Source organism: Manis pentadactyla, chromosome 5 (assembly GCF_030020395.1).
Source record: "Manis pentadactyla isolate mManPen7 chromosome 5, mManPen7.hap1, whole genome shotgun sequence".
Taxonomy (NCBI): Eukaryota; Metazoa; Chordata; class Mammalia; order Pholidota; family Manidae; genus Manis; species Manis pentadactyla.
In genome coordinates, this window is record NC_080023.1 from 151,031,813 (window position 1) to 151,054,375 (window position 22,563).

A 22,563-nucleotide genomic window follows, 5' to 3' on the forward strand; every position below is an offset into this window, starting at 1 on the left:
ACCATAAACTGCTTGACTGAGTCTCCTGCTGACTGAGGAGAGAAGCATGTTCTCTTCCAAATCAAAGCTCCCCTCACCCTCCACGCCCCCAAGGTTCTGGAAGGTATTTGTAGCCATGACAAGTGCAGCCTTCAAGCTGCTGCTGGCACTGGCCAAGGGTACACATGAGGTGGGCATGCCCCCCCATCCGGACTGCATGCAAAGGCACATCGCAGCCCATATTTTGAGGGGGATTTCATGATACTCGTTTTGTGTTGCTGCCAGAGAAAAGTAAACTGCGGCTCCTGGCTGCCGGGGAAGAGCTCTGCTTCTGCCAGGGATGGTTGTGCCTGGCACCAACTCAGGCATGTCCCAGAGCCAACTGTCAGTTGCAGGCAAATGTATGTGCAAAAACATTCCGACACACGCATGCACCATCCCAGCACACAACACGGGCAGTGCACGCTGGCGTCCTCTGCCTCTTCTGCTTCCGATGCCTCCCCTTGCGGTGGGACTCTCAGCCCCCGTCTGTCTCGAGGTCTGTTGTTTCCACGCAGGTTCTGAGTTTGTTTTCTGGGTTCCTTATCTCTCTTTCTCTGACTCTCTCTATTTCTGCCGGTGTCTCTGGGTTGCCCTGTCTCTGACACTCTTTCTGCCTGCTTTTCTGCCTCTTCCATGCTTTGTCTGTATTCTCTTCCTATCTCTTTGACATTGTCTCTTTCTCTTTCTGATTCTCTCTTAATCTTCTGTTTCACTCTGTTTCTTTGATTCTCTGTCTCCATCAGTTTCTATATCTGTCTGAGACTCTGTCTCTGTCTCCACATCTACCTATCTCCATCTTTCTCTTTATCTGACATGCTCTCTTTCTGTCTCTTTTCCCATATCTCTCTGTCTGTCTCTCTGACTCTCTTTCTGCATCTGTCTGTCTTCCTCTAACTCTTTCTGCCTCTGTCCTTCCCTACCTCTCTCTCCTTTTTTCTGAGACACTCTACTGGAAATGCATCAAAGACTGAAGTGGCCAGATTTCAAGTGACAAACAGCACTACACCCAGAATCCCCCCCCTTCCAGCCCGGCTGCCTGCCTCCTCCACATCCCGTCAGGAAGAGAAGCCTATTGTGTCGGGCCCAGGGAGTTGGAGTTGAAGTGCCCGGGGTCCGCGCCTCTGACTGCTCTGAGCTACTTCCCCATTGGCTCCCGGCAGCTTGTGCTCGGCACGGGCTCAGCGGCAGGGGGAGGCGGTAGTCCATAAAAGGGGGGGCGAGGCACCAGAACTGCCATTCCGAGGGGCTTCGGTGGCGCCTCCTGCCGAACCGGAGTCAGGCAGGCCCCTGAGTCTTGGACCGGCCACCTGCCACCACCCCTCCAACCTGCTGGACCGGAGGCTGCTCAGGGACAAAGAAGAGCCCAGGTAACATCCAGAAAGGCACTGGACTCTCTCTCTTGGTTTTATTAATTTTTCTGGGTCCTCTGGTGCTGGAGGTGGCGGCAGCTCGGGAGGGGAGATTTCAGGTTTGGGTCTGAGTATCTGGCAGAGGAGGTTGCAGTTACGGGGCCCGTTTACAAACACCAGATCAGCGCGAGGCAGACTGCCCTTTGGAATTTCCCTCTCTGTGAAGCCACGGCTGAAGCAGGTGGGTAGCTCTCTCCTGAGAGGACCACCCCTCAGGTTCAGCTCCAGGATCGTCTTCCCTGTGCAGTGTGCCCCCTCGTGAGCGGTTGCCCTGGACGGAAGCAGTGAGAGGCTTAGCTGAACAGGGTGATTTTAAAGGTCAGTGATTCTCATCGGACTTAAGAGAACAAGGGCTTGGGTACATTAATGAGATTTGGGACTCTGGCATTTACCACGTATCATGTACATCAATGTACAACCAAGTTCAGCCTTTTCATTTTCTTTAGATCCTGTTTAATTGCTGACAGGGTGCTGGCTTGAGGGCTTCCTCAGATGTAATTTGATGCAGAAATGAAGTTTGGGGTTGTATTGTTGGGAGAGATTGGGGAAAGAGAGTGACAGCATGCCAGGCATAGGAGGATTTTTCTTGTCAATTTTGCTTTGAAAGGACTTGTTGCTTTCATGTAAATTACAATCTGAGAAGTCCCAGTTAGGTAAGGAAGACACTCAGATGGGAAAGGCATTTGCTCACCTATAAAGAGATCTACATTCCAAGAAAGTATCACAGAATCCCAAAGTTGGATTCTAGCAAAAAACTGGTGAGCTTCACGGAAAAAAAAAAAAGGTTGACTAGTAAATTCTGAGACCTCATACTTTTTCCCAGGTGTCTTTTATCTATAAACTCTCCAAGCTTTACAAACATTCCTTAATTAAGCCTGCAAGCTTCCCAGGAGGAACGAGCTCTTCAGGTTATTGTATCTGATTTCAGCTCCCCTTCCACAGACAAAAGTCTTCATTAACATCTTTCTTCCAAGGGTTGGTAAAGTATACAAGGCTCGTCTTTCTAATTTGACAGGCATTCCAGTCCAGATCCATTGCAAAACATTTCAGAATGTCAATTCTCTTCACTTTCTTGTCCACCGCCCTTCCCACCACTGCATCTTCTTTCTGTTTTCCCCTCATTTCTCTCCCCAGTCCCACCCCACCTTGCCTTTTGTTCTATTTTTGCAGGTCATTTATCTCCAGGCTTTGAGATCTGCGTGGGGGAGCTGTTGCAGCAGCCCAAGCGGGTGAGTTATGCTGCCTGGGGGAGGCTGCGTTTGCTGATGGGATCTCAAGCACACTGCTCTGCCCCAGATGAGCTAGAGGTGTGATGTCCGTTGGCAGCTGGGAGTGGGATGTTACTGTGGTTCCTGGGGAGCACAGAGCAGCAAAGAGACCCTCTCTGGGGCTGTTTGAGAAATTTGCAATCACCATAAAGCACATGGAAAGGGATTAAAATCCCTGGGAACCAGGAATTTTCCACATATTATCTAAATTTGTGTCTTATGATACTTGAGGCAATGTTGGAGTTTGAGTCCTAGGTCTCGCCATTCATTTGCTGTGTGATTTTGGGACAGTAGCTGTCCCTCTCTGAGCATTAATTCCTCTCCTGTACAATAAGGTAATAGTAACACTTCCTAAGGTGATTGTGAGACTCCTTGGGACACTATAATAGGCTTGGCATTTAGTAGGTGCTCAATAAATGCTAGAGGGATTGTTTAAGTTTTTGCTGTCCAAAGTGGCAGAGTTGGGTCCCCCCACAACCCATCTAGTATAATATCCTTGGTCATCCCACTCCATCGTGCTGTGTGCTGTGTCCAGGACATATGACCTAACTAACGTCTAATATTTCTGTTTGTGGGGCTGGTACTCCTCTCCCCTCCCCTCTGTTTGGGGGGCCAGTACTCCTCTCCCCTCCCCACTCCATTCTCTCCCTACCAACAGAACATTTTATTTCTTCATCTGTTGCTTCAGGATCATGAAGTCCCTTCTGGATCGATCCTCCCCAACTCCCCCTCCCGCTGTCCACCTCCTTGGGTCATTCTTGCACAATTGTATTTATTAGATGTCTTCCATCATTCTAAGCAGGATCAATAGTTAGTGGTCTGATTTCAACGCATGTCTGAGACAGTGCCGTCAGCTAGTTGATTTCTCTCACCCTTGTTGCCCATCTTGGCCCATAAATGTTGGTTAATCTCACTGCGTCTGACAGACAGATAAAACGATTTCACTGAGCTGGCCTTTGTGGCAGGCCGCAAGCATTTCTGAAGATGCTCAGATAAGCCCAGGAGCAGGCCCTGGAGATGGAGAGGTGTCCCTAGGTCCTCGGAGGCTGGACCTCATTCATCCCTCCCAGACTGGGTCCAGATGATGCTCCTGACAGGAGGGTAAATGGCCCAGATGCATGGGGCACATCCCCAGGCTCAGGAGGCACATCCCTGAGATCACCTGGCTGACCAATGGCCATAGGGGTCGGCTGCAGGCAGATTCTCCAGGGGCCAAATTCGTCCACTGGCCCCTTGACCTATTGTGGGACAGTCCACTCAACCTGACAGGGGTTTACTGAGCAGTTATTATGTGGGTGGGTCCTGGTCCACGGGTGGGAGGAGAGATCTGGTTAGCTTGTAGTACAGCATCCTCCTGAGTCCAAGTCCACTTCTTCTGCCGCCTCTCTCTCACCTTGTTCCCTGCCCTCCTCTAGTCCCTGTCCTCTGCCTCCTCTTCCTCTTCCTTGTATCTTCTCCCTCATTCCCATTCACTCTCCCCCTGTCTCCGTTTTCTTTTCCTACACAGTCTGCCATCTCTCTCTGCTTCTCTAGGTGTCTTTCCTCTTTCTCTGCATAGGTAAGAGTCTCCGCCATGCTTTTTCATCTCTCTCTGTGTCCCTGTCTCTCTGTCTCTCCTGGTCTGGCTCTCTCTTTTTGTGTCTCTTCATCTCCGTCTCTCTGGTCCACCCTCCTTTGCCTTTCTCCCCATCCCTTAAATGCATCAAATGACAAAAGTGGGGGGTCCCTGTGAATCCTGCTCTTAAAAAAGCATTCTTTTAAAAATGCAGGTGTTGGGCCCACTGTGGCTCTGGATGCAGGCCTGTCATTCTCTCTGCTCTCTGCACAGCAAATGGCCCAGCAGAGAGGGGCGCGCATCCTGTTGCGTGTTTCAGCTCTTACTGGACTAAGTGGTGCATACACTGCCTATCCAGAACCCGAGCCTCTCATCCACCCCCGTCAACTCCCCGCAAGCTAATAACCCGTCCCTTGTTAATGACACTAAAGGCTTAACAACAACACTGTCCTCCAGTTTTGGGGGTCTCCCTTTGCCAGCCCACTGGAGACCCATGGGCATGAACTTTATATGTTTTCGGGTGGGATGAAATCCTGAGATCGTCTTATCTTCAGGGATGTGGGTTTGGTGGGGGATCTGATGAACCTTCAACACGTACCTAACCTCAGGGGTGGTTTGTGGCGTGGGGTCGCAGCCTGACCTCAAGCCTGCTTCGGCCACATCTGTGCCTCTTGTTCTTGATCAGTCATCTTGCCTCTCTGAGACTCTGTCCCTCATCTGGAAAATGGGGCTAGTACTGCCCAGCCTACTGGATTCTCCACAGGGTGAACATGTAATAATTGAGATCAAATGCACAGCAATGAACTTGGCCCCATAGCTGCGCCCCAACAGGGGATTCCATGGACTCAGAGAATTCCAACTCTGCCGCATAGGGCTCTGGGCCTTGAGGCCGTTTTGTCACTTGTCCCTCACTCTTCCCACCTGGACCTCGGCCTGTAATGACAACACCTGCCTCGTAGGGCCCACGCGGGGCTGAGGGCCTGGCACAAGCAGCAGCACAGGGCTCCTGGGCTTGTGTGACGTATACCGTCAGACAGTCTTTGAAACGACGCCATTTCCTTAGTGCAAATCACCCGGGGTGTTGGAGGCCCCAGCTCCATCTCCATTTGCCTCCTGACTCATGATGTGACCTTAAACAAGTGACTTCGTTTCTACCTTTTCCCATTTCCTCTTCTATCAATTAGGGATAATCATATGCAATGAAGTCCTGGAGGAGATAATTGCAGTTTTAAATCCAGCCATTATTATTCCGTATGGGCTTTTTGAATAAAAATGTTTGCTGCTCCTCTGAGCCCTCAGACTACAGTATAGGCCATGCCATCCTGGGGAGATAAGAGGGCCAGGACTCCCTCCCCTTTCAAGGAACTCCGGCCCCGGTGAGGAAGGGCCTTCTGCGTGGCGGCCCTTTCCGTGAAGCTGTGTCACGCAGTCCCTAGGGAGACAGGGCCGGAGGTGACACAAGCCCATGGACAGATGAGAAGACTGAGCTTGGAGACGGGAGTGCTTCCCCTCTGATTTTTCCAAGAAAATCAGCTCAAAACACTCAGGATAATTAGGATTATAAAATGGTTATAAAATTAATGAAAGTGGAGGTCAGCAAACTTTCTCTGTAAAGGACCAGGTGGCCTGTATTTTTAGCACTTAGGGTCCCTGTCCCTGTTTCACACCCCACTGTGCTTCTGTAGGATGAAAGCAGCCATCCACAACATGCAAACAAACTGGAGGGGAATTGTATTAGTCAGGGTTCTCCGGAGAAACAGGAACCATAGGATATGTACATAGAGAGGAGGAGATTTAATATAAGGAATTGGATCGTGTGAATACGGAGGCTGGTGAGTTCAAAATTTCCTCTCACCTCCCTCCTCCCCACCAGCCAGGCTTTGCCCAGGGGCCTTCCATGCACCTTGGGGTAGTGGCTGCAGAAAGGCTCCACAAACCTGCAAGCGCTGAGGCCTTCTCTTGGGAGGGCCACTGGGAGGCCCCCCGCCCACCCGGGCCTCTCCTCAGGGAAGCCGTGCAAGCCCTCCCCTGGGGTCTGTGCTCACCAAGTGGCCTTGCTTCCCACTTCTCACACTGATGACGCCCAAGTGCCTTTTCTCCCCAGCTCATCCCAAATCGGAGATGATGCCCAGGCAGGATTATCTCAGGTGTACGACTTCCAAGCAAATCCCCACAGCAAAGTTGAAAATGCTCCCCACAGGACCCATCTGACATTACTCAATAATTTGTTTATCCTACAAGAGGAAGGATACAGGATCACTCAGGAACATCTCAGGGCTGAAGTGTCTCTATCAGAGTCACCTTTTAACCCACAGAGATCTGGCCAGAAGCCTGACGCTCCCATTTATATGGCAGATGAACTCAGACCAGCGGTTTCTCCTCTCTCAGCCTCAGTCTTGCCCTCTGTACAACGGGTTTAAAGGCACTCACCTCTGGGCTGTTGGAAGGATTAGAACAATATGGGTAAAGTGGTGCTCACAGCCTGGCACCTAGTAACCTCTTGAGACATGGTGGCTGTTACTGGATCGATGTGACCATGAGTAAGGAGCACACAACCCTGCCCGGCACACTACAGGCTCTCCACGCATGGCAGTTAATTCATTCAATGACTTTTCTTTGAGTTTCCCTAGGTTCCAGGCTCTCTATTATCACCCTTTTTTGCCCTTTTCTTTTCCCATCTCCTGTAGCCCAAGTCAGATGGAACGGAGTCTTCATTTGCTATTTAAAGCACCTACTATGTGCCAGGTACCATGCCAGATGCCCCATACATAACCTCTAATTTAATTGCTACACCAAGCCTGTGCAGCATTATTAGTGGCCCCATTTTATCACTGAGAAAACTGGGACAGAGCAAAATTAAGTAATTCTCCCAAACAGGTGATTAGTGGTGGGCTGGGATCTGAATCTACCTTACTAACCACTTGGTGGTCCTGCTTCTGGCTCAGGAAGGAGCGCAGGCTCACCTCTCCTTTCTTACCAACCATACCTTCCTACCCTGTGATGCTTCTTCAGGTTGGAAGAGTAGGCAATTCACAGATTTTAAACTCAAGAAGAGCTTCAGCACTGGACATGGGGGTAGCTGCCGGGTGGGGACAGTGGTGACCAGGCTCCATGACTGTTGCCATATTGGAATGCCGGCCTGATGTCTCCAGGACTTTTTTTAAAAAGCCAAGTTGGAAATTGAGAGTTGTTAAGTGTAGAACTCCCAATTTTAAAATGTTGACAACAAATTAAAGAAAAAAAAACCCCATGCAAGTCAAAACACCCAGGGCCCACCTGCTGAGTCCCTTCTGCAGGTGGCCAGCTTGAGCCCTGTCCCACCCACCTCCCCACCATCGCTCCATCAGAAGAGCGTCCTGGGCGGCTGTCTGCTCAAAGTCCCTCCTGCCAGTTCTCCTTCCTGGGAAACCCACTGAGGCCCAGAGAGCCCGGCAGTGGAGTCTGGACGGTGGGGGGGCCGTCAGGGTGGGAGGGGCTCTGTGAGAAGACAGTGACTCAGTGGCCCAGCTCCTCCTAGAGGCAAGGAACCCACAGCTCATGATCACTGCCTTTAGCAAATCAGGAAGGAAGCAGCTGCCTCAGGAATGACACCCTCTCCCTCTGCCCGCAGTGCCTCCCCTCCTTCTGTGTCTCCCCCTTTGTCCTGCCTCTTCACGTTAGTCTCGCTCCCTCTCCCTCGGCTCCCTCGCTGTCTCTTTGGACTGTCTGGTGGTCTCCCCCTCTCCCTCTTCCCCTGCCCCTTATCCACTGTTCCCCTGGCCCGGCCCCCTCCCTCAGAGCTCCCTTTCCTGTCTGCCCTCTTCTCCTGCCACTTCCTCCACCCACCCCTCTCTGCAGTTTTCTGAACATTTGCTGAATTCCCTTTAGCAGGTTTTAGGCCACCTGCAGCCCTGTGAGGTTTCTCTGGGGGCATGAAGGTGTGACCCAGAAGAATTCCAAAGAGGCTTCCGAGAGAGGCGGAGGGAGCTCTTGTTCTCATTCGAGCCTGGGGGAACCATTCGTTCATTCTTCAACCACTCAAACCTCCTTGGTCTTCCTTCACATTAGAAAGACATGGGGGCTCTACTTTGGCCTTAGAGGGTAATACTATTTGGCCACTGCCCACCTGTCTGCTTTTTATACCCCACCCCCCTTCCTTTGTCATCCTCAAATATCCCACACACTTTCTTACCTTAGGGCCTTTGCACTTATGAAGTCCCCTGGTAGGGGACTCAGAAAATAAGAGGCATTTATGTGGTAGAGCCAGCACAGGTGACTATGGGAACTCAGAGGAGGGGCCTAATCCAGGTGGACTCCCTGGAGGAGGCCACTGAGGCTGAATTTTAAAGAACGAATAAGAGTCAGGTCAGAGGGAGAAGAGAGTGGGTGGGAAGGCTGACAGAGGTGTTCCACACAGGCGGAACTCCCCGTGTGGAGGCGTGGGAGGCAGGATACCTGGGGCGTTCGTTGTGGATCAGGTCTGTGTCAGGCAGCGCACGCCCAGGCTAGGTGCTGTGTATTTTCTGGGACACCTTGGGCAGATGACAGGATCTCTCTGTGCCTCCATTTCCTCCTCTATAGAGTGGGGAGAATATTAGAAGGGTCTTGTGGGGTTGTTATGAGGACCCCAACATTAAGACATGGATGGGCTCAGCACAGAGCCTGGGGCCCAGTGGGCACCTAGTCGATGTCAGCTGCCCCCAGTAAGAAAGCCCTTGAGTGCCTCACTAAGGGGCTGGCGTCCTCTTAGAGGCATGGAGAGGGCATGCTGGTGAGGGATGCAGTCGGACTGGCATTTCAGGAGAGTCCTCTCGCTGCTGTGAGGAGAGTGTCTCAGAGGCAAGATTGGAGGCTGCTCGGGAGCCAGGAGGAGGCTGATGTGGACCCCTGGAGGGAGAAGCTGGGGGCTGGGCAGGAGCGGGGTGGGCGGGGCCTGGGCAAGTACACTGTGGCTAAGAAGGTGGGGTGGAGAGCCAGACTGGCCGAGCACAAATCCCAGCTTTGCTACTTACTAGCTCTAGGGTCTTGGCAGGTGTTGTAACTCAGTTTCCTCATCTGTGAAGTAGGCATGACAATAGTATCCACCCTATGGAGTTGCTAATGAATATAAATGAGTTCATTCATGAGAATTGCTCAGAACATCATGAGTACTTAATAACCATCAGATCATCTAGAATTATTATTATTAAATATAAAGCTAATGGCTGAAAGGAAGGGATGCTAGCAGTATTTTGGCATAGGACAAAGAGATCTCAAATGGGCCCTCTTACCTTGGCAGCCAAGCTGGGCAGGTAGCCTCTGACCAGAAATTAGCTCCCCCTCCCCAGGGGGATGAGTTCACTGCTAATCTTGTAACAGGTGGGCCCAGCCATCACTGATACCAGAGAAAACATGAGCTGCCTGCTCTGACTCTGCACGTAAATGGCAACACTTACTCACCTGGAACCCAAATCCGCTCAGTGGCTGATGGAGCATGACAGAAGCTCAAGGGAGCAGAGAGGCATGGGATGGACATGGGTCCACTTCCCTGCTTAGGGCAGCAGACCTTTGCCCAGCCTCAAGAGAGACCTGAGTTCTCACCTTTAATCACTGTGTCACTTCAGATTTACCACGCCTCTCTGAGCACCAGTTTTCTCATCTACAAAGCAGAGATAAAGATGCCCACCTCTCACAGCTGTCTTGTGGACTGAGAACAATATACAAGTCACAGGACCTATGAATAGGGCCCTCTGGGCTCAGAGGGGTCAGCTGTTAATGAACCAAAGTTGTTCTAGAAATTCTGGTAGTTAAGGGCACAAGTGCAGGAAGTCAAACAGAACAGCCTTGTGCCCCAGCTTCACAGCTCACTGTAGGTCATGGGCAATTCACTGAACTGGCAGTGCCCCACACCCCACTGCAGAGGAATAAGTGATGTGATGGGCTTAGGGTCTTAGTTTGAGGCCTGAAGCACAGAAGGGCTCCATAAGTGGTGGCTGGGATCACTATTAGGCAGACTGGTGGGGGGACCTGCCCTGTGTGGTGAGGAGGAAGACCCGGCTCTGGGCTACAGCGTGGGGACCGTGGGTGGAATCTTCTTAGCCCCCTGGAGACCTGAGCAAACAGGGCACTTTGCAGGCACAGGGAGCTTGGAGTAGGGAAAGAGGATGCCCATCCCTGTGGATAGAATTAGAGGTGTTAGGCTACAAAGACCCAGCTAGGAAGAGCATGGAGCCTCCTGCTGAGGTGGGTGTCTCAGGGGAACTTCCCCTTTCCAGTTGGGAGAACTGGACAAATGCATCCCCATTTGAATGGCTTTGACTCTTAATATTTGGCTTATAAGGAGTTAATTATGAAAGGGACAGCTTTTAGCAGACTGTCTGTGAAGCATTAATTCATCTGCCTAGCATTAATGAGTGCCTACTATGGGCTGGTCAGCACTGCAGGTGCCAGGATACACAGGGACTACGACAGTTAGCATCTGTGCCCTTGAGGAGCCAACATTCTAAAGGGGAGGTGATAACAAGCAACAGTAACAAACAAACATCAAATAAACATCAAAATAATGAGCAGGTGAGTGCTCTGACGCAAACAAAGCAGGGCGATGTGAGAGAGACCCAGGAAGCTGCATTAAGTACAAGGGACAGCAAATGTCTCCCTTGCGATATGACATTTAATTCATTTAGTTACAAGAAGAAGCAAGCCATGTGAAAATATGAGATCAGAGTATTGCAGACAAAGGAACAGAAAGTGCAAAGGCCCTGAGGTAGGAGCAAGCTTGGTATGTTTAAGGAACACAAAGTATCTCAGAGATGAAAACAAGACACAGCTCCTGCCTTTATGGAACCAAAGTCTGAAGATGCACATAGATAATTACCAAATAGTGGAATATTTTAATGGATAAGGCACAAATTTCTGGGAAAATACAAAGGAGAACCATCCAATCCATCCTAGGAGATCAGGCAAAGCTGCATGGAGGAAGTGATATCTAATCTAGGACCTAAATGACAGATAACAGAAGAAGAGAGGTAGAATTTTCCAGGTAGATGGAACAGCATGTACAAAGGCCCAGAGGTGGGGTGGGGCCTGATGTATTATTCTCTATGGGAATTGCAAGTAGCTGGATGTGGTTGGAACCCAGAGCTGAAGTGTATATGGATGTAATTGAGGGTGTCCCTGTCACTTAGGAGAAGGGCCAAGCTTGATCCAGCCCAATGGATCTGATCACAGAATTGATATGCTGAGAAGGGCATGACAAGGTGGGCAGGAGAGATCAGAGGAGGACAGAGGCAGGGGAGCTGGCATGGTGATGGAGGCAGGGGAGGTGGAGCTCTGGCAGGGGTACATGAAAGTGCTGGGGTGGAAAGGCAAGTTCCAGAGAACTCACAAAGCAGAAAGGACTCTAGGGACAACATAGGGAGCTGGGCCCAAAAGCTGGTGATGGAAGCTCCAGAGAACTCAGAAAAGCAGAGAGCCAAGTGTCTTCTGGCATGGTGGGTAGTCAAAGTGGGTGGGTTTTGAAGTCTGACAGACCGAGGCCAAGTCCTGGCTTGTCCATTGCCCAGCTGTCTGGGCAGTCACTTCCCCTCTCTGAGCCTCAACCTCCCCATCCCATATCCAATGAAAATAGCACAACCCACCTTCAGCGCTGTCGTGCAAATTAAATGTGAACACCGAGGGAAGTTTCTAGCAGCCAGCAGGCACTCAGAGCATGGTAATTCCCTCTGTTGACCTTTGGCCTTGGGTCCCCACTGAGCCACTCTGGGTCTCTCTTTTCTTGCCTAGAGCATGGGAATGAGGATGCTTGCCCTGCAGTGCTGCCCACAGGAACTGGCGGGATGACTTGGGAGGCTTAGGGCACTGCCCGCAGAGCAGGCGATTACAGACTCCTCCTCCTCCTTTCTCCCTCCCCAGCAGGAAAGCTGAGACAGAATGGCGTGGCAGGGGCTGCTGCTGGCCGCTGGCCTCCTTGTGCTCCCCTCTGCTGCAGTGGACTGCGTGTCCCAGTGCGCCCTGTGTGCTGTGAAGACCCAGCACGGGCCCAAACCCATCAACCCGCTGGTAGGTTTCAGGCAAGCCTCCTGGCTGCCCAGGTCCTGGGGCCAGTGTGCGGAAGGGAACTTCTGTGTGTGGAGCCCAGACAGGGGAGGTAGCAGGCCTGGACAGCTGTGCCCCTGCCCTGTAGACTCGTTCCACCTACACGGGGTGTGTCCTGCCCTGTGGTCAGCCTGGGCACCGGGGGCCTCTGTTTTCCATCTCCCAACTCACATCCCCACCCACACCTCACCACCGTGGGCTCACTCATGGCTGGGACAGACCGCTGAGGTTGCCGGGGAGCCTGTTGCCTGGCAACCAGACTGTCATTCATGAGGTGATACTGACTTTGGGAGTCAGCTTTCAGGGCTGCCTTCCACCAGGCTGATGGTCCAAATCTAGTCACTTTCGTGGAAGGAGCTCTTTCCACCACTCCTAAGTGTCAGGGTCCAGTTGACAGGATTCAAGCCTTGTCCCCTCCTCTGGGTCTTAGCATGTCTTGACTCGGCCTTGCTGGCTTTGCTTTGAATGATAGCAGCTAAGCTGGCGTAGAGGTACTAGGGGTGGTGGGGACAGAACACAGGCTTTAGTCTGCCATTTTCTGGTTCCATGACCCTGGAACCCCTTCTCTGAGCCTCAGTTTCCATCACAAAATAGGAGTGATTCTATAAGATAATGATGCAAAGTATGAAATATATGATCCCAGCCACTCTTTACTGAGATGCACACAGTGGGCCAGGTGCTACCCATACACGATCTCAGGGGAGCACAGTGGTTAGGCATGAGGACTTATGGCATTGGATTGCCTGGATCCAAGTTCCAGAACTGTCCAGTGTTCCCACTGTCGCCATTACTATGGTTATTGTTATTGTCATCATCGTGAGCAACGTGCTCGAATTAAAGTGGGCAGCCCAGGGCTTAGTAATGGCAGCTACTTTAGATTTCCCCGATGTTGGGCAGGGGGCTCTCTGGGGCAGGGGATTGCATGTGGCTTGATGGGGGTGAGGTTATCACTGTGGGCTTTTTGGGTCTTTTGCAGATTTGCTCCCTGGAATGCCAGGCCGCTCTGCTACCTGCTGAGGAGTGGGAGAGATGCCAGGGACTTCTGTCTTTTTCTGCCCCCTTTACCTTTGGGCTCAATGGCAAGGAAGACGTGGAAGAGCCCTATAGCAAGCTGGCCAAGCGCTCTGGGCCCTTCTTGAAGGAGCTTGAGAAAAACAGACTCCTTCTTAGCACCCCAGCAGAGGAGAAAGCTCTGAGCAGGTGCCTGGCAGAGAAGCTTGGGGGTCTCTCTGGTAGGCTGGGGGAGGGAGCAGAGCCTGAGCTGATGGGTGCCCCCCAGCCAAAAGCTGGTGCCATGGATGCTGGGGCCCTGGATTCCGAGGAGGAGGACCCCAAGGAGCAGGTCAAACGCTATGGGGGCTTCTTGCGCAAGTACCCCAAGAGGAGCTCAGAGGTGGCTGGGGAGGGGGACGGGGATCAGGAGGGCCACGAGGACTTGTACAAACGCTATGGGGGCTTCCTGAGGCGCATCCGTCCCAAGCTCAAGTGGGACAACCAGAAGCGTTATGGAGGTTTTCTCCGGCGCCAGTTCAAGGTGGTAACTCGGTCTCAGGAAGACCCCAGTGCCTACTCTGGAGAGCTTCTTGATGTGTAACCTGTCCCCCAACATGGAGTTGAGTCAGGAGCTCCCCCTGACACCCTTCCACGTTGGAGTGTCCCCATTCATCCTCCCTTATGTCCCCTGTTCCCACGCCCAGTTCAGCCTTGTCTAAAAAACATCCAAACCCAGCCTAACTTTTCTCTTCTGCCTGGGGTGCAGTGTCTGGGGCCAGTGAGGGGGAGGGATGGAGGTTCGCCCCTCCAATAGGTCTAGTGTTGCCTCAGATCTTAGAGCTCTAGAACTAGCGCCAGCAGCAGCTTTTGACATTACTCCCTTCACCCCTTTCATGTGACTCCCCAGTTCCAGGAATCCAGACTGCCTTGTTCTTCCTCACTCTACCTCTATGATCACCAAACTTTATTGATCACATGCCCCTTGAAGAAGAAAAACAAGCAGAACCCCTCCCATGCAGATATATTCATTTAGCTAGCATATACATATAATAAAAACATACAGATGATAGAAATTTAAACAAGATCAATAAACAAAAAGGAATCCTAACATTTATTCCCAAACCTCAAAGGATCTCCTTGTGCACCCCACTTTGGACACCATGCTTTAGATAAAATGCTCAAAAACACTGCCTATTATTGGAGTAGAAATTCCTACGGAAGAGAGTTCAGTCTTCTGGAGATTAAATGTTCAGTTGGTGTACTCTGAGTTCTTTTGTTTAGGAACACACCTTTTGAAGAACTAAGTTCCTGGACTCCAGTCCATGTTACCCTGGGCAGTGCTCAAGTCCTCAAAGGAGAGGAAGAGGGTAAAGCCCTTTTCCTAAGTGGTTAATGAGAGCAGTTCTCCCTCCGAATGCTAAAATGATTGAGGGAAGGAGGCAAACCAATTTGTTCTGTGCAACAAACTCAAAATCTGGACCAGTTCCCTCAGCCCTCATTAAACTAATTAAACTGATCAGTATCATGCTCCTACCCCAGGATGAACTGAAGCTGAGTCAAGTTGATGAGGTTAAGCACAACCATGTTCTTGAGCAGCTGAGTCGGCCACCAGAAGTCCAAGCCATCTGGTCAAACATATGCCCTGGGAACTGGGTGAGGGAATCCAGAAGCAACAGCTAGAAAGAGAAAAAGACCCTTTTCAGCCCCCTGATGATTTTTCCTTTTAATGTCTCAAAATAAAACCAGAAAGGGGAATGAAATGATTGAGTGCTTGAGGACAGATGAGTTCCCTTGATTCCAATAACCCAGAATCAGAGGCAGAGACCTCCCAATGCCTTGGTTTCAATCAGGTTTGCTCTCTCTCACCCTGCTCTCTTGCTCACTCATCCCCAGGCACTATGGTTTTGTTTGTGGGTCCAGGAGGCTGGATAGGAGAAGAAATAGACATGAGTTTTTGTAGAAAACACCACTGAGCACACCTCTTTATGTGCAAGCCCCACGTCTCTCAAAATGTCCTGAAATGTATAGATTGTTTTAGGGTTACTTTGTGTGCTTTTAAAAAAACCCCATTTATGCAATTTACTTGGAATTCGCTTAGTCCTCAACAGGCCTGTGTTATTTCCTACTCTTCTAGTACAATAAATTTAAAAAAAGATGTGGATGACTTGGGGTGTGTGTCTGTGAGCGCCGCAGTCCGCAGACAGTGAAGAGACCATTTGCAGAAAAGGGTTCTGGGGAATGAGAAATACACAAACACACACACGTTCATGTTAGAAAACAAAATGTAGGAGAACGGAACAAAGACTTCAGAGTGCCGCAGCCCTACATTTGAGATCTGTGTGACCTTGGGTAAGTCATTTGATCTCCTTGAGCCTTAGTCTTACCCTCTGCAAAATAAAGACTAATAGTGCCAACTTTGTAAGGTGGATGTGAGGATTAGATGCAATCATAGGCGCGAAGCTCCTGGTACATAGTATGTGCTCAGTAAATGAGGGTTTCTTTTCCTATGTTGTCTCAAGGGACAGTGGCAAAGCTCAAGCATCCAGCAACCCAGTGGGGAGAGCAGGGAGGGTTCTGCAGAGGAAGGCTGGGCCCTGCCTAACTCCCAGGGGCTGTCTCCTATGCTGGGTGACCCAGTGGGAAGCAGAAATGTTCCTAGACAAAGGTGAATGTGATAGGGATGAAGAACACTAGAGAATAGGTGACAGAACGTCCTTTGCTGAAATGACATCCTTCACTAAATGACACTGATGAGATGTCTTTAAAGGAGACTGTGGCACCAGACCCCATGGCTTCCATTTGGCCACGGGCTTTCCGAATGATTTTATAGAAAACACAGGGTCAGGGAGGTTTCAGTCATTCCTTCATTCATTCAACAAAGTATTCGTTGAAGGCCTACTAAGTGGTAGGCCTTTTGCTAGGTGCTGGAAGTACAGGAAAATAAAATGCCTAGGGTCTCAGGTCTTGTGGAACTTGAAGTCTAGTGGGGGAGATAAATAAACAAGGAAACCAAAATATAAATCTAAAATTAAAAATAAAAATTTAAATGAATTAAAAACGTTAAATTTTAATGAAATCTAAAATAGTGGTAACTGTTGGGAAGGAAACAATTGGGACTTAGCAATAACAGATAATAGGGGTAGTGGAGGAATCTTCCTAAGGTATTTAGGAAATCCTTCTTGAGGAATATTCCATTCTTGGCTCAGAGTCAGCAAGTTGAAAGGCACCTAAGGTGGGGATTGTTTCCTCCAACCCTTTAACCTGTGTCAAACTTGACATACTGATAATAAATTTTCATCTGTTGAACACTTGTTGACTTGGATTTCACAACATATTGCTGCTCCTTAAGGATTCACGGTTGGAAAGTTCCATTTTTATGATGGGTTGAAATTTAGGTTTCTGTTACTTTTATGCCTTGGCTCCTAATGCTGCTTGTCTATTATCCCAGGAGCTTCTCTAGGGAAGACTATTTGGTTACTTGCAAACAAATGGCTCAAAACTCTCTCAAGTAAGGTAAAGAAATAAACAACAAACCAAATAATTTGTTAGTGCACATAAGTGAAAAATACAATATAGTTAGCTTCATCTAAAGCTTGATCAAGGCGCTCAATAACACCAAGACCTCTCTGCCACCAGGCTCTTTTCTCCTCCGTGTTGAATTCATTCTAAGACTCCACATGCTTTTAAGATACCTGGCAGCAGCTCCAGGCTCTACGCTGCAGATGCAAGTATAACATGCTATTTTCATAGCAAATCCCAATAGACATTCATTGTCTCTCATTGACTATGATGGGATCAGTGTCCAATCCTGCACTAATGCCTATGTGATGCTCTGGTCAGGACTGAACCACATGGAACCAGGGATGGAGTCAACCCAACTCAACGTAGCTGGACGAGGAATGGGAAGCAGGGTGGTTTTTGAGAGGAAAATTGGAGTGTGGTTCCCAGGAGGAGAACAAACAAATGCCAGCCGCCAAGTAGTAGGTGGTCACTCCCCTAGTGAGTGAAGGTGGCCGGGTGGGAGCTGGGCAAACTGGCGTGTGTGTGCCATGGGGAGCGTAGGCCCAGAGTAGCCAGGATTGATGGTCAAGAAGCCACGGAAATCTGGATTTGCATTTTTTTCCATGTAGGCAAGTAAATTTTTAAAAAGTACTGAACGGGGCAAGCAATAACATGTTTGGGATGAGATACATCCCTTTCTCACCAGTATTTGGTGACTTCTTTCTAAATCTTTTTATTTTTAATGAGAAACACTTCTTTTTTGGTTTTCACATTTTCCCCATATGCTATCGATTCCAGGTGGTGTTGCCCTGGACTCCCTTTTCTGGGCCCATTTCACTGGGTGAAGGAGGCATGCCCCTATAAGAAGGAAAGAGTATGGCTAGGGGTCCCAGAGACCTAGGCGGATCCCGCTCCTCCGGGTGGTTCTGGGCAAGACAGTGCACTACACGGAGCCTCAGTTTCCAATCTGTCAAATGGGGAGAAAAACACCGACTTACTAGATGGAAGCGAAGGTTCGGTGATTTAAAGTCTATGATGCACGTGACACCACGTGAGAGGTGGATGACACAAATTGCTGCCTGTCCTCAAGGGCAGTGCCTCTCGCTGTGCTTCTCCACATGTCAGCTGAGTGAGACACAGGTTTACTGAAAGGACAAAATTTTCCTAGTGGCAAGAAAAGGGTGAAATATAAATTTTTGTTTGTTTATTGAGCCATAACATACCTGCTTGCAGAGTGCACTTAATCCTAAGCGTGCAGCTCAATGGATTCCTACATATGTATATACCCATGTGACCACCACTCAGATCACAATATAGAACATTTTCAGCAACCCCAGAGGGGCGATCATTTTTTTATGAGCTGTTTGTGGGGATGGAGAGCAAGCCAGAGGAAGAATTGGAATAAAAACATCACAGACCTTGCGGAATACTGATTCTTTGTCCATGTCACAAAGGCCACTGTGCAGCAATCACAGAGCAGGCGTTGGTGAGGGGATGCCAACATCCCGGTAACCTTAAAAGAGCGTGTTACTAATAAGCACGCCGTTTCCACGACAACGCCGCGCACCATTGCCAGCGAGGAAACTCTTGTTATAATGATCATGACAATCATAATGATCCCTCAGATGTGGATCACCCCTCCCCCACCCCCAATTCCAAGCCCTTCACACAAACGAGCCCAGCAATGGGGCTTGTCTATTAATTAAAGGCCCCAAAGTGAAGGCAACAAGTCCCCATGACAGTGCCAGGAACAATGGTTCCCTAATAGATGTCATTTGGGGCATTCTTGATTCATGTGCGGGTCCACGTGGCCTCGCGTTATAGCTGTGGAGATTAATAACAAAGATTGATAATTACTCTTCTAATATGTAAATTTGCATGTAAGTTGCACTCCCATCCTGTCTTGTCTTCATCTAGCTTAAGACAAGCCCCATTATCTTTGTTCCCAGGCCTTGCTGCATCCTTGATTGCCTTTGACATGAAGTTTGCCGTTGGAAAAATGCTGACCTGTCTCCCTCTTAACTCACCTTTTCGCTGGTATAGCTCTGAAAGGACCTGCCCTCGTGTTTGTGAAATACGGGAGGGCTTTCCTGCCACTGGGAAGAGCCGTGTGGTGTTTGGGCCTGGAGATGGAGCACTGGACTGAGAGTCCAGGGACTGGGGACTTGAGTGTGGTCCGTGCTCTGCTAGCTGGCCATGGATGGTGGGCTTTGCATTCTGGACACAAATTTCTCTTCTGTAAAATGACATGGATAATATTGTAAGGGCCTTTGTCCTTTCAAGAGCTGACATGTTATACCTGCCCTGCCTCAGTCACTGAGTCCCATAAGTGATGAATAAAGCAAATGACCTCTGGTTTCCTCATCTGAAAGTGAGGGTGATGAGTTTATTCTGGCAGGTAATGGAGGTCACATGAGAAGACATAGGGACACTGTCTGGTTCAAAATTGTGTTATCAGGACTAATGCCCTCCCCACCCAAATCCATCTAATCTCTTGATGATCGCCTACTAAGCACCTGGTGGGTGCCCTGCACTGGGATGGGGGCAGGGGATTCAATGGTGATCAGGCAGAGAGTCCCTCCTTCATGAGGCTCACTCCCTACTAGGGGAGACCAGTCACCTATCAATGAGCAAATGGGTCAGTTCCCAGCGGTTCTGAGCACTACGAGGAGAATAAAAGGGTGCCGGCGTGAGTGATGGCAGGTGGGAGGTGGTGCTCAGAGGAGTCCCACAGGCCTCTCTGAGGGGCAGATACTTGGCCAGAGGTATGTAGGAGGGGCACTTGAGGGTGTGTGTGCAGAGTCGCAGGAGAGCATCCCTGGCAGAGGAGCAGCAAGTGTGAAGCCCAGAGTAGGGTTGGCGGCTGTTGGTGTAAAGGAGAGCAGGGAAGCCAGGGAGGGGCGCGGCAGAGGTAGGACAGGCTGCAGAAGCAGACCCTGGCCCATGTGCACCATTACCCCGTGGGATGACAAGAGCCCCTTTTACTGTCAAAGTGCCCTAGTTTGGACAGTACATGAGATTTTCGCTCAATCTATGGGCCATGAGAAAGACCTTGACTTTTGGTGTGGGTGAGGTAAGGGCACTGGAGGGCTTTAAGTGCAGGAGGGACATTTTCTGACATGGATTTAGAAGGATCAGGTTGGCTGCTGTGTGCAGAGCAGGCCGCAGGGAGCGTGGGGGGACCTTCTGTAGTCCTGTTAGCAAACTGCGCTCTCCAAAGTGAATGTGAGCGATGCAGGGTACCAGGAATGGCAAGGGAGCCTTTCTTTCTTGGGATCAAGGCTCCAGGCACAATGTTCTCTCTTTAACAGGCAGCAATGGCATCAGGACTGCGGTCAGGCACAGGCAGGCCCTCAGAATGCCACCAGAGGTGGTGTGTGGATTGTACTTAGGAAAGCAGTCTGCAGAAGCCAGCTGGCAGCAACCTTCACCCCCACTGCCCCATCTCAGCCTTGAAAAATGTAGCCTTGGTGATCTGAGCTTTAAGTTTCCAGGGAGAAAAGTCCCTGAATTGGGACTTGCTTTATGGAAAAGATGCATCATTGGAAAGTGTATAAATCAAATGTTTGCAAATGAAATTGCATTGTAATGCTCTGGGGAATATTGCTATTCAATTTTCTTATTGATTTTATAGATCACAAGTGTCTCTTGCTCATTTAGAAACATTTGAAAAATTCAAGAAAGCATCAAGAGGGCTCGTGTGCAATGAACCAACAATCAGAGTTCAGATGTCAAAGGCTTACTGAGCCCCTGCCCTGGGCCAAGGCACAGTGGCAATCCGAACATGCACAACTGTTGCCCTCAAGGAATTTACAGTTCATCAGGGATGGCCTGGTAGAGCAAGTAGCTGTGAAAAATAAAGGAGCACTAACTTCCGTTACTTTGGGGAGTAATGTGTAACAAAGGTTGCTGCCTGGCCTGATGGAGGCACTGAGGAGGCCGACTGAAGAGGAGATTTTGAAGCTGAGGTCTGAAGGAGGGGCAGGAGTTAGGGGTGGGAGGTTGGGAGGACTGGGGGTGAGCGCAGGGAGGGTTTTCAGTAGAAGGACCAGCATGGGCAGAGGTCAGAGGTGGAAGGAGCATTGTCTGCATGAGAGTCTAGAGGAAGCCAGGGTAGCCACACAGGGACATGGAGAGGGAGCTTGATCACACTAGACCTGCAGGCTGTATTGTGGTGACTTTATTTCAAGAACAAGGAAAGCAAGTGTAGGATTTCAAGCAAAGAAGTGGCATGGTCAGATGTGCCAAATCAGAGTTTTCTGGAACAAGGTGAGGCATAAATATTTATGTAAACTTACAATAAAAAACCCAAATACCACTTTCGAGCCCACCTCTTGGAGGCAGCTGCGATGAATGAACATAAATCTTAAGCAGTTTTTACACTTTTTTCATAAGTATTATGTGTAAACTTACATAATCATAGTAGTTCACAAATTGGGTATAACCATAATTGACTCAAACATTTCCCAGTGTTTGGGAACTGAACATCCCTGTTTGCTGGGGACATTCCCGAGGTTGTGCCTTTGTTCTAGCGTCACTATTAATAGCACCTCTTTCACTTTTAAGAGTACTGAATGGAAAAGCACACCAACACCCTTCCTATAGGATAAGCATTTGAGTTGCTCATGATATTATTGATATTATTATCATTTTATAAAAATATATTCATTTGTGATGAATATATTTTAGGCAATCAGCTTAAACAAACCACATAGTCGCAAGCAGTCCTTGCTTTAAAAATGACCCTCAGAATTCATCTCATTTTGTTGCTCAAACTTCAGACGTCCACATGCCACCTGCCCAGACACATATTACCCACACTATATCGTACTTAATGTTTTTCTTGAACTTGCCTCACATTTTTTAAAACTTCTGTGAATGAGGTGATTAAGAAGGAAACTTTAAGTTACTATGATGAGTGAAAAGCCAGTATTATATTCTATTCATAGAAATGGTGTAACAATGAATTCAATGAACATTATTATGAGGGACTAGCTCTGGCCGAAGCCTGCTAGAGGCAGGAGAAAAGGAAGATCCGCAAGCCTCAGAGGGCTGCTGTGGCACCAGACAGAGCCTTTCTCTTCAATAAACTCAGAAGGTTTCAAAGAGCACAAACTTTCTCCCCCTGGGGTTTTGGGGGGTGAAGCTGCCGAATGGTGTTTGTTGAGGGCTGAAGTAACCTCAGCTCACGGCTTTGTGCATGGTAATGAGTGTGGAATTTACTCCAGGGGTGAGAGTGGTGGGGTTATAACCTGTTTCCACACACTGGAAGCCGCTCTGTACCATGCCCTGTGCTGTCTGCCGACTGACTCACTGAGTCACTCTTCACTCACCATGGAGATTCAGGCCCACTTCTGGTTCTCCTGGCGTACACGGGCTAGAGGATGAGACAGTGATGAACAAATCAAACTCCATTTTAACTTTATGTAAGTTAAATTCTATAAGAACTTTAAAAAAAATAGACTTTATTGTTTAGGTCTACTGAAAAATTGAATGGAAGTACAGAGTTCCCATATACCCCCGCCCCCCATCCCCACGGTATATACAGTGTCCCCTATTATTGTCATCTTGCATTAATTAGCATGATGCGTTTGCTGTAATTGATGAGCCAATATTGGTACATTATTTGGGTTCCCTCTTTGTGCTGCACACACCATGAGGCCAGTGTGAATAGAGGAAGTAGAGAGCTCTGCGGGCTCCCAGGCCACAGTGAGCATCAGATTTTATGGCCAGTGCCCAGGGAAGTCATTTGGGCCTCCAATTA

General features: G+C 49.3%; 1 protein-coding gene and 1 long non-coding RNA gene across 3 annotated transcripts; one reads left to right on the forward strand and one right to left on the reverse strand.

Annotated features, from left to right (window-relative positions):
* The first annotated feature begins 1,014 nt into the window (after positions 1–1,014).
* Positions 1,015–15,453, forward strand: PDYN (prodynorphin). Of its 2 annotated transcripts, none has more exons than XM_036926445.2 (4): positions 1,015–1,388; positions 2,601–2,659; positions 12,126–12,269; positions 13,282–15,453. In XM_036926445.2, the coding sequence occupies exons 3-4, from the start codon at positions 12,141–12,143 to the stop codon at positions 13,897–13,899; spliced, it is 747 nt and encodes a 248-aa protein (XP_036782340.2). In that variant the 5' UTR covers positions 1,015–1,388; positions 2,601–2,659; positions 12,126–12,140; the 3' UTR covers positions 13,900–15,453. The 2 variants fall into 2 exon arrangements, with proteins under 2 accessions (XP_036782340.2, XP_036782338.2); XM_036926443.2 differs by having other exon boundaries at positions 1,016–1,388; positions 12,123–12,269.
* Positions 14,383–22,548, reverse strand: LOC118932731 (uncharacterized). The gene is made up of 4 exons (XR_005032862.2): positions 22,052–22,548; positions 18,218–18,312; positions 17,798–17,963; positions 14,383–14,974 (listed from the first exon to the last, which is right to left on the reverse strand). It is a non-coding gene; the product is annotated as an uncharacterized LOC118932731 (long non-coding RNA).
* Positions 22,549–22,563: the final 15 nt, after the last annotated feature.

Coding starts and splice junctions, on each gene's coding strand:
- PDYN (XM_036926445.2), top strand. CDS start 12,141: ATGGCGTGGCAGGGGCTGCTGCTGGCCGCTGGCCTCCTTGTGCTCCCC. Junction 12,270..13,281: donor CCAAACCCATCAACCCGCTG/GTAGGTTTCAGG, acceptor GGTCTTTTGCAG/ATTTGCTCCCTGGAATGCCA.